Source organism: Taudactylus pleione, unplaced genomic scaffold, assembly GCF_031769625.1.
Source record: "Taudactylus pleione unplaced genomic scaffold, aTauple2 ptg000376l, whole genome shotgun sequence".
Lineage (NCBI taxonomy): Eukaryota > Metazoa > Chordata > Amphibia > Anura > Myobatrachidae > Taudactylus > Taudactylus pleione.
Window position 1 is genome coordinate 5,589,704 of NW_028284777.1, and position 12,054 is coordinate 5,601,757.

General features: G+C 41.3%; 1 protein-coding gene across 1 annotated transcript in view; it reads right to left on the bottom strand.

Moving 5' to 3' along the window:
- LOC148508144 (uncharacterized) overlaps nucleotides 1-12,054 on the bottom strand; it is a 51,286-nt gene that overhangs the window by 15,836 nt on the left and 23,396 nt on the right. The window contains exon 2 of the mRNA XM_088445008.1: nucleotides 2,495-2,593. Within this exon, the coding sequence (XP_088301134.1) occupies nucleotides 2,495-2,593 (99 nt within the window). The remainder of the gene's footprint in view (nucleotides 1-2,494; nucleotides 2,594-12,054) is intronic.

Here is a 12,054-nt window from a genome sequence, read left to right on the forward strand (position 1 = left end):
AAACCATGGAAATCTCCGCAAACCTCAAATGTTTCTGTAAATGGTGAGAGAAAACATTGACACAATCTTATTCCGCATGTGTTTTCTATGTTATTGATGTTCAAGAAATCTTTTTGTTATATCAAATGCAGCTTACAGAATAAAAAATAAGCTAAAATCTCCAAAACAACAACACGGGTGACATGGTCTTGTCCCACAGCACTGGGGTCCTATGTTCCAGTCTGACTAGGGATGCGTGGAATTTGGGCTTACAGTGTATCCATCTTGTTCTCCACTTTTCTCCAACACTCTGCAAACTAATGGCATGGAATTAGCTTTTGGCAAAATTGATGCCAGTGTGTGTTTTTTTGATCATAGTATTTCCTCAAAATACTTGTGAAACTTCAAGTTCCAGCATACCCACAGGTGGAGTTGCAATTGTCAAACACTGAGACTCATTGCTGCTGTGTGGTATGAAGAGGCTTTGAACTGGCATTTAAGGTCCTGAGGAGGCTTTGAGGCATATAGTATGTAGGGACATGAGGGGGCTTTGAGGATATAGGGCCTGATTCAGCAGTGAACACAAGTTCACTGCTGATTGCAGATTTCCGATTACCGGGAATCTGCGTGTGTGCACAGGACTCAGGACCTCATTCAGAGCCGGTCGCACAGAGCGTGCGGTCGGTCTGGATGAGGGGAGGACCTCTTGAATTTTCAAGACGTCCTCCTTTGCGGTGGTAAGGCCTAAGGTGATGGTCGCGATGGTCAAGACCATCATGACCATCGGGGCTTACGACGAGACCCTAGGGTAGGGTCTCCCTTGTCGTAAGCCCCGGAGAGCTTTCGGCTCTGTCTGAGCCGGAAGCTCTCCACTGACATCACTAGTGATGTCAGTGGGGCCGCCCCCAAATGGTAGGTGTTCCCATGGGAACACCCCCGTTTGGGCTGCCAGCCCCCCGGCCCGCCTTCCAAACTGGGCGAGCTGTCAATCAACATCGACAGCTCGCCCCCTTTGGATCGAGACCCGCTATGACCGGCGCTGTCGGTCGTAGCGGGGCTCACGCATGCGCACGACGGCGCCGTCGCCATCGTGCGCATGCTCTGTGGGGGGCCATCGACCTGGTCCGAGCGCTTCGGCGCTAACGACCGGGTCTGAATGACCCCCTCATTCTGCAAGTGTGCAGAATGGGTCCTGTGTAGTCGCACGCAAACCCTTGGATACCTCTGCTAGATTGACAGGCAGAGGCATTTAAGGGACGGTGCGGGGGCGGGCTCTGTTCCTGTGTTTTCTGGGAGTGGCTAGCCCAGGATCTGCATTGATCAACGCAGTGTCCTGGGCTCCCAAGCCATCCAGCCTGAGTAAGCTGAGGCTTACTCAGCTGACCGGAGCCTCAGTGCCATCCACCATTGCGACCATCGACCACTGATGGTCGCGATGGTGGTCCCAGCCTGTGACCTCCGTCGCAGTGCTGGGATCGCAAATGCAGCAGGGGGTGTCATACACCTCCTGCTGCATTTGCATTATTGCAAGGATTGTAATTGCAAAGCTGCCTGCGTGTATAAATCATATATCTATAGCCTGCGTGCAGCTTTGCAATTGCAATCCTTGCTGAATCAGGCCCTTAAAGGGGCATAATGGATCTCTGAAGCATATAAAGGGATATAAGGGGGCTCTGGTCTGCCTTATAATGGCAATATATACTATTATTCCACAAGTGGAGAGCCATAGCCTACACACCACTGAAGGGCTACCCAGCAAATAATGCAACCAGCACAGTTCTCTGAAAACCCCATTATGCTTTATATGTTAGGACTTACCTCAGCTACAATGGCTGCTCACATCACCATGTGTATAGATCATTTACAGATCCCCAATATATGGCTCTAAGGCATATAAAAGGGCATGAGGGGGATCTGAGTCATATAAAGGTGCTTTTTAATAGAAAAAGTTTAAAAGGTATTTTTTAAAAGATATTTAAATATTTTATAAAAAAAAATATACCAAGGAGTTGTTTTGCACCCCCCAACCACTGTGACCAAAGGCCCCCATTGTAATTTCACTTCACACCCCCCATCAATAATAGCTCCTCCCAGTGTCAAAGGATCCCTAGCAATATCAACCTCCACCCACCTAGTGGTTACAGATCCTTGTAGCAGAGCCCCAACCTCACTCCCAGAGACAATGGGTCCCAGTTTAGATCCCCCCTCCCCATCTGTCACTATATGTGTAATATTTTTATGAGCAGCATAAACCCCCTCCCCCAAGTGCCAAAAGATGCCCTCCTTGAGGCTTAGCCACACCCCCTTATTGCACAGCGCAGCAATGATCTCAGCACATGCAGAGTTAAGCATAGTTTTGCTCAGAGGGCCCTCCTTGCACTTTAACTTTAGGTGCATGTGCCCCAGGGTGCAGTTTGCACTGAATTTAATATATCTTAAATAAATATATTATAATATATTAGGAGTCGAGAAACAATAAGAACAACAACATTGATGTAGGAGGAAATCGGTTCACCTGCTTCTGTATTGTGGCTTGAGATAATCTGTGGTTGTAATAATATGATATGATGTCATTGGATTTATCCAGAGAAGCATACTTCAGCCATAGCACACTCTGTAAGAGAAACAAAGCACTGCTGAAGGGAGATTGACATGTATCCAAGATTAAAAACTGTGAGCAAAAGAGACTTTAATAACAGTATTCTGTATTATCCCATACATATAGCACCATCGTATTACAGAGCATTATACAGTAAGAGAATGTTTAGCACTTTCACAATTCCCTCTACCAGTGGAATTTACAATCCATATTCACATATATAGTGGAAAGGGGGAGGGTGTTTGGACTGCACACCCTAATTTTAAACATAATAAGAGGTGCTACCATGCTGAGACTTGTAGTACAATGCAAGTGACAAAAAATACAGGTGCAAAATAATCCTGATAAACTCTACAATTAAAATAGAGCATAAGTGAGGTTCTTAGTACAAGTTTGGCCAAAATTGTTTGCCCATCCACCATGTCAAGGTGAACCCACAAGATGGGTCCCTAACATAGTCTCTACACTATTATAGATTGGAGTAAAGGCCAGGAAGCAATTACTTTCTTCCTAGATAAAAGCAATTATTCCAGAGTGCTGAAGGATTTTATTATGTAGTGTATTGTTTTTATTTTAAATAATACTTATTTTTATTTTAAAAGATCATTTTATCTTCAGATTTTTGGAACCGCAATGGGCACCAGTTTTGCCCCCAGCTATTTATGGCCTATTGGGAGCATTTGTACATAGATCCTTTTAAGGTGGAGGGAACAAACCTGGTGTGTCGATTCCATTTTATAGATTTTTTTTTAATGTGGAAAGGAGATACAGAGATTTTAAACCAATGTTGTCAAAATTTGAATAATAATGATTTTAATATATTTTTAACAATTACCATTAGTCCAACTAATCTCACTTTTTTAGATCTTGTCATTTATATTAAAGATTACATTATCTGTACAAAACCCCATAGAAAGGAAACTGATTTGAATTCTTACATAGATATTACCAGCAAACACCATAAAAGGTGGCTGGAAAATATCCCCATAGGGCAATTTAAATGCATAAAGAGGAATTGTACAGAGGAATATACTGTATATGTAATGGAGAAATGACAGAAATGATTAATAGATTTAAGGATAAGGTCTATTCATTAGAAGTGTTACATAAAGCAAAAGGAAAGACAGTTCATATAGAGAGAGATGAATTACTATAAGATAGGGATAAAAAAAACTGGTAATTCGACATATAATTGGGCCTTCATTAGTCAGTATGGGTCACACTACAAACAATTGGATAATACTTAAGGAGGACCCAATACTGAAGGATCATTTACCATCAAAAGCAGTCTCTACCTATAAAAAATCCCAATCCTTGTTGGATAAACTAGTAAAGAATGCACTGAAGGAGGTGAATCCAACGAGCGATAGAATTTAAGGTTTTCATAGGTGCGGTTCTTGTCTGATGTGCCGCACAACGAACAACAAAGGAAACCCTAGAAAAACTACCTCATGTACAACAAATAAAAATAATAAGGAATATATTATCAATAATTACGTGCCAGTCAAGGAATGGAGTGTACATGTGGGCTGATATATGTGGGAAAAACCACAGGAAACTTGAAAACCTGCATGTCTGAACACATATACAACATCCACAATTTATACAAAGGTGGGTGATCTGCGCTCCTCTTGTTGGGACTGATATCTTAACAACAGAGTTGTGTGAACAACAATAGTGTCAATGGTATGGTGAGCTGAAGGGAGTTACCTGCTGACCCATTGGACCTTTGGAGGGATCCACAGCTGTGAGGAGAAGGAGAGAGACCCGGGCTCACCTTTCTAAGTCTCCAAGGGTGCTTTTCTCAAAAGGCCCAATCTGGTAACACATTGAGGATGAATAAAGAATTCAATTGAAGGGATATAAAAGAAGGAAAAGCGTCCACAGGACAATTGGAAATAACACTCCGGGAAACTGACTTTGAGCAAGTAGTTTATCTGCTCACCATACCATTGACACTATTGTTGTTCATACAACTCTGTTGTTAAGGTTTTATAACAGTTCCAACAAGGGGAGCACAGATTATCCACCTTTGTATAAATTGTGTTTGTATATCATAGCGGTTGGTGTTCTCCACCTAGGGTTATCAGCAGCACCCCGGTTCAGGAGCACAAGCAATACATATGTACTTTTTGAACATATACAACATCTGTATAGGTCTTTTAGGGCATTCTTTGTCAGAACATTTTAAAACTAATCATAACAAATCAGAATTCCACATTAAAAAGTTTATGGGCATTGAACAAGTGAAAGAAAACTGGCAATCCAAAGATCTAGAAAAAAGGCTTGCAAAAAAAGAGATGCAATGAATTTACAGATTAGACACGTTAATCACCAAAGGACTTAGGGCCTGATTCAGAGCCCGACGCAATTAGCGCTCGCTTGTCCAGAAAATAGGGGTGGCTATTCAAATGAACCGTTCGCTCTTTGCGGTCTGTTCACGCCTCTAGGTCTGAACAAGTGAACAAAACTTGCGGTCGTTTTTTGGAAAAATACGCCCCCTGGCCGCTCGCATCCTACATCATGTCCGCTATTTATTAGATTAATCGAGTACATCGACCAGGGTATGAACTGCTCGCTATTCTTGGGGTTGGTTTTTGCTACCACAATCTTGCGAGCAGTTCTGGCTATAAAATAACCCAGTGACATGGTCAATGACGCTGCTGTATTAATTATGCACACCCATAAAACGCCCGTTTTGACCTTTAAGCACGCCTGCGTTCTGATCTCCACTCCCCGTTTTCAAGCACCTTCCCCTGTTACCACCCACATACGCCTCTTTCTGTCACTCAAATTATCAGGCATTCGCTATTTTGCGAGCACATGAATTTCGACCGCACTGACTGGTTCGCGCATGCGTATAATGATCCGTACGCATGCGCAGTTGGGCAAACATCGCTCGGAGTGAACGAGCGGCCACTTACGAGCGGCTCTGAATCAGGCCCTTAATTCTGAATTGAAATGGTGTTTAGAATGATTTGTTTTTATTGTATTTACTCTCCTGCATTTTAATTGGTAGCTTTTGACCTTCTGGTATATATGAAATTTAATGCGAACATGAATTTTATATTAACATTTCTTTCTTTATTTAAATCATTTTATCTTTGTATGTGCAATAAGATTCAACCACCAACAACAAATACCAGGGCAAACCAACTTTACCAAAGTTAGGGATGGACTAAGTGAGAATACAAAGTACCACATTAGCACAATTTGGGGCAATTGGTGTTTTGCCCTAAGAGAGAAAAAGACGACAGGAATCCATCACCTGAAAACAAATATTGTGGAAAGGAATGTTACTTATAAAAAAATATATATATATTCACCTACTTCTGATTGATACACAAACAGGAAGTTCCACAGTACTCTCTGGAATGCAAACATTGCCAAAGACATCCTCCAGCGATGACTCGCAGTGATAACTTCCGGGTTTCCGGTTTCCTGTGATGGAATGCAAGCCAGCACCAATTCAGGGTGCCGGCTCCCGCGGTGGAACACAAACCACACAGGAAGCACTAAACTTTAATTTCTGGTATTTTTATTTAAATATAAGCAATCATAACTGCATAGTATCCTGCACTTGAAAAATTATCCTTTGAGGCATCCGAAACGCGTTGTGTTGCTACTACACTGTATTGAATGGACTCCTACTTTTGGACTCTTTCCCAGATGATCAAGGCAAAGCTTGGTGGTGTGTAGTTAAAACCGCCGTCATCTACAAGACTTTGGCTACCTGAATGTTTGCTCACACCACCAGCCTAAAAGGGTATGAGATAATGGGATTCTTATGTACTAATTTTGCACTGTATATGTAACGATATTTATGGAATTTGATTATAACATCTTTGCACTTTATATGTAATACTATTTTGAATTTGGAAATAATTAGGTCATTTGCATTATGTTTTTATTTTAATAAATTCTCCTTTCAAATTTGAATGTGTACAGCCAGGGTGTTATAAAGGTAAACACCACTGAATAATATATTCTGGGTTGTATTATTTTGGCACACAGAAAAAAAGAAATATTTGGATGGGATGTAGTTATGAGACCGGTGTCTGCAAGGCCGCCAATCTCTATATCGACATCCAAATTCTGACAAGGGACTTAAGATAGGCATAGAAATACCAACGCCTATCTTAATCCTGATGCCGGAACGCCAAAAGAAGCCAGCCCAAATGAGGTAAGTCCGGGGTGCCCTTAGCGTTAGCCATGAAGGCAGGAAAGTTAGGTTTAGGGAGCGTAGCCGGGTTAGGGTTAGGTTTTGGGGGGAGGATAGGATTAGGCACTCCTAGGGGAGGTTAGGGTTATGCAACCCCCAGAAGGGTTAGGTTTAGGGCGCAGTAAGGGAGGGTTAGGGTTAGGCACCCCTGGGGGGAGGAAAGGATTAGGCACTAGGGGGGAGGTTAGGGTTAGGCACCACTAAGGGAGGGTTAGAGTTAGGGGGGAGAGGGGTAGGGATAGGGTACTTACCTGCCCTGTCGGGATCTTCTACCTTTGGCTGCCGGCATCGGTATATTATTATTATTAACCTTTATTTATATGGCACTACAAGGGTTCCGCAGTGCCGTACATAGTACATAAACAAAGTACAGAAACAGTACATGAACAGATGAACAGAACAAGAAAACAGTGCCATACAGTACAAGACATTGCAAGACAGGCACATGGTATATAAACATTACTGCAACAGTAGCAGGATGGCAAAAGTCAAGGGTTAGGTGTTGTTGTAGGAGTATAGAGTAGATAACAATATAAGTAAAGGAAGGAAAAGCACATGAGGGAAGAGGGCCCTGTTCGTGAGAGCTTACATTCTAAAGGGGAGGGGCAGACAGAGGGACAGAGGGTTAGGATGACAGATGGATGGATTCCTATTTTACAGTATGTGAGGAAGTCATTTTGATTAAGATTTACGCCACTGACATTCTACTTTACGCTGAACTGGCGCTGGGACTTCACACCCATTCTGTTTGGATATGGGAGACTCAACATATATATATGAAGAAGTCCTAAAGAAGCCATTTGGCAGTTTGATGAAACGTGTAGAGGAGTTTCTGGTGTGAGGAGTGGTCCATACCCTGCGTTTGGTGGCCTGACTCAGCTAAGCTCAAAATTCTGTTCTTAGATGTACATTTTAGATATTGTTTTATTAAATATGATTTTTTTATATATTACTCATTGGTACCAATGTTCCCTCCTTTTTAAATAACCCACGTGAGTAACAGTGTGGACGTCAGGACATAAGCCAAAAGTCCTTTGGTATGAGCACATGCACTATATTATGGGTAGGGGTATTTATTGGGTATAAGGTATATATTTATTGGAGTTTTTTGCACCACCACTGTGCACGTTTTTGCTGTGAACTAAGCAAATATACACTTTTGTGTTTTGTGTGATATGCACTAGTGCACTTTTATCATATTTATATGATAATTTACTAATACAATTATCTTTCACTATATTCATTCAAGTTTTGAAGGAAGAGTTTATACTCCTGGAATAATTACACAGTTTCGATATTCACACAGTAGATGGCGCTGGTGTTTCACTATTGTTGAAATATATATATATATATATATATATATATATATATATATATATATATATATATATAGATATAGTTTGAGTCTCCCATATCCAAATGTTCCGAAATACGATGATGATTCAGTGTAAATAAACTTTGTTTAATGCCCAAAATTATTAAAACTATTGTTTAACATCATCTTCAGGCTGTGTGTATAAGGTGTATAAGAAACAAATTCATTTTATACACAAAATTTGTTTGATGCACAACATAAAAATATTCTATAAAATTACCTTCAGGCTATGTGTATAAGGTGCAGGGCTGGTTTAACGTATTTCCCATAGTGCAGAGGAGTAGCCGAGCGGACCAGAGTCGGGCGGCAGCGGACATGGGAGTGGGGCTTAAGGTAAGTTTTTTTTTTTTCGTTTTCTTTGTGCTTCACTACTGGGGGCAGTACTCGGGGACATCACTACTGAGGGCAGTACTCGGGGGAATTACTACTGAGGGCAATACTCGGGGGGCATTACTACTGGGGGTATTACTATTAGAGGCTCTACTACTTGGGGCATTACTACTGGGGCACTACTACATAGAGCATTACTATTGAAGGAACTACTACAGCGGGCATTACTACTGGGGTCACTACAACAGGGGGCATAACTACTGTGGACATGACTACAGGGGGCATGACTACTGGGGCACTAGTAATGGGGGTATTGTCTAGGGGGCACTGTATAAGGGGCACCACTCCTGGGGGCACTACAACTGGGTGCACTGCATATGGGACACTACCACTGTGGGCACTGACACTACTTTGTGCTCAGCATAAGGTCCCCATTGCGCATACCCCTAGTTCGCCCAAATTTAATAGAGGCCCCTACATGTTTGTTGCTCAGGGGCCCCCACAGACCTTAATCCGGCTCTGATAAGGTATGTATTCCCCGCTGTCTTTCACCCCCTCTCCCCCCCTGCGACCTCCATTGTCCAATCCGGCCACCCTCCCCTGCGGGTATCTGATCCGGCTCCCCCTCCCCCGGTGGTTGTCCGATCCACCACAGATCATTAGTTTTAACAAAATGCAGACCTCAAATTTTTGGTGGTGAAACAATTCAGTCCCCAGTAGTTTACTTATTCATCCTGAGGCCTAGTGATATCTGACACATGGATTTGCTTAGTGTGGGCTTTTAACCCATCTGATTACTTGGTTAGTGAAAAGCTTGTGCTGTCCATCAATCAGATTGTAACCAGTGCTGACAGCTGGGTATGGTAACAACAGTAAGTTCTGGGCTACAACAGAAGCATCAGTGGGTGGAAGGAATTTGATATCAGTATTCCAGTTTTATGAAATCCAAGATGTAGAATAAAGGTGTCCGTGGAGGAGGCCGTGGGCCAAGTACACGAAATTCAGGAGACATGCAACCTTTGATGTTTACAGTGTTGGTTGCTTTTATAACATGAAAACTGTTAGTAAACATATGTAAATATATTATTTAGCATAATAATTTAAGTGTTTTAATGTAAGCCTCAAAACATGACTGTATATTGACATATAAGAGCCAATGTTGAGGCTTAGTGATATATAACATTACACAATTTAGTAACCTACCATATGTTGTTCCACATTACATGTGGATCTGGTCTTTCTCATGTGTGCATTCTGTTTGTGCTGCAGGAGATCTGTGTCTTGAAATGTTATAAATTCAAATATTATAAATGATTATAATTTCTTTAGAAATATCATCTTCCAATTGTCTGTGATTAAATCAGTCAATAAATCAGGTTATTTACTTGTTCATTTAAAATTCTTATTAATTCAGTCCTTTACATAAACTTTTAAAAATATATATTTTCTCATATCAAGAAGAATGTTGCCAAAGAGGATAGCACTATATACATACAGTATAATATATAACAATATGTAGTGGTAAATTACGTAATACTTACCAAAGCCATAATAATACCAAGCAGAAAAGCAACTCTGGTTACTTGATACAAATTGAATTGTGTTAGCATTACCATCTTGAGAAAACTTCTCTTGTCCCGCTTGTGAGTGTTTGAAGAGAATAGTATGTATGTAGTGTGTATTAATCCTTCTACCCAGCTATATAAACCAGGTTAATGTCAGATACAGAAATTGTTGTGTCCAAGCAATGAAAGCACTTACATCCCCTCCTTCTTAGAAATGTTACCATAGATTCTGTTTCCAGCAAAACAGACCACTGAACTGTAACTTCCCAGCCCTGCGTAATTGTTCTGCTTGTCATCTGAAAGGAACAGTAAGTCCCCCTGCCTAATTTATCTTGTTTCCACATGATTACCTCAGCAAACCTGGGTTGATAAAAAGGCCTGAAAGCCATACAGTATTCCCCTTCCCATGTCTCACAATTCAGCCCAAAAGCATTACATTACACATCCCTGCATTCAAACAGCATTTTATAAATAAATATCCCTACTAAGATCTGATACTTTTTGTACCCAAATAATTATATATGTGTATATATATATATATATATATATATATATATATATATATATATATATATGAAACAGTAATCCTCCAATGTGAGGTATAATAACCCAACGATATCGGAACAAAAAAGGAGGCACTCCCACGTTGATAAGAAGAAAATCATGTAATTATAGCATGGTGAAAATTAGTGCAGAAGCATGTCAACGTACAGTCCTGACGAAAAGGTCTGCGGACCTTAAAACGTTGACATGCTTCTGTACTAATTTTCACCATGCTATAATTACATGATTTTCTTCTTATCAACGTGGGAGTGCCTCCTTTTTTGTTCCGATATCGTTGGGTTATTATACCTCACATTGGAGGATTACTGTTTCCTATACTAATTATTTAGGAAGGCACCCCTGTCTTTGCACTTTTATCCCGAGTACCGAACCTCCGCATTTTATATATATATATAAAAACCTGCTGGTGTCCACACTCAGGAAATAGAGTAAGTCAGCAATGTGGTGCTCCTCAAGGATCCAAATAAGCATCCAACACACAGAAACAGAGAAAGTGGACACTCACCAGGTACTTGTAGTAGAAAATTAAAATCACATCTTTATTACTTATCTGTGAAGACATAAAGTCAGCATTTCAATCCACTATGGACCGTCTTCAGGACATAAACACTAGTGAGTGCCCTCTTTCTCTCTCTCTCTCTCTCTCTCTCTCTCTCTCTCTATATATATATATATATATAGATAGATAGATAGATAGATAGATAGATAGATAGATAGATAGATAGTGTGGGAATTTGTACCCATTCATTCTGTAGAGCATTTATGAGGTCAGGCACTGATGTTTGACGAGGAGGCCTGGCTCGCAATCTCCATTCCAGTTCATCCCAAAGGTGCTCGATGGGGTTGAGGTCAGGGCTCTGTGCTGGTAAGGCAGGTTCTTCCACACCAAACTCATCAAAGCTTGTCTTTATATTCCTTGCTTTGTGCACTGGGGCACAGTCATGTTGGAATAGAAAAGGACCTTCCCCAAAATGTTGGAAGCATAGCATTGTCCAAAATGTCTTGGTATGCTGAAGCATTAAGATTGCCCTTCACTAGAGATAAGGGGCCTAGCCCAAACCCTGAAAAACATTATCCCTCCTCCACCAAAATTCACAGTGGGCACAATGCAGTCAGGAAGGTAACTTTTCCGGCATCCGCCAATCCCATACTCACGCATCTGACTGCCAAACAGAGAAGTATGATTTGTCACTCCACAGAACACTGCTCCGCAGTCTAGTATCGGTGGTGCTTTACACCACTCCATCCGACGCTTGGCATTTGACTTGGTAATGTGAGGCTTGCATGCAGCTGCTTGGCCATGGAAACCCATTCCATTAAGCTCCTGCCGTACAGTTTACATTAATGCCAGTGGAAGTTTGGAATTCTTTAGCTATGGAATCAGAAGAGCGATGGCGACTTTTATGCAGCATGCGCCTTA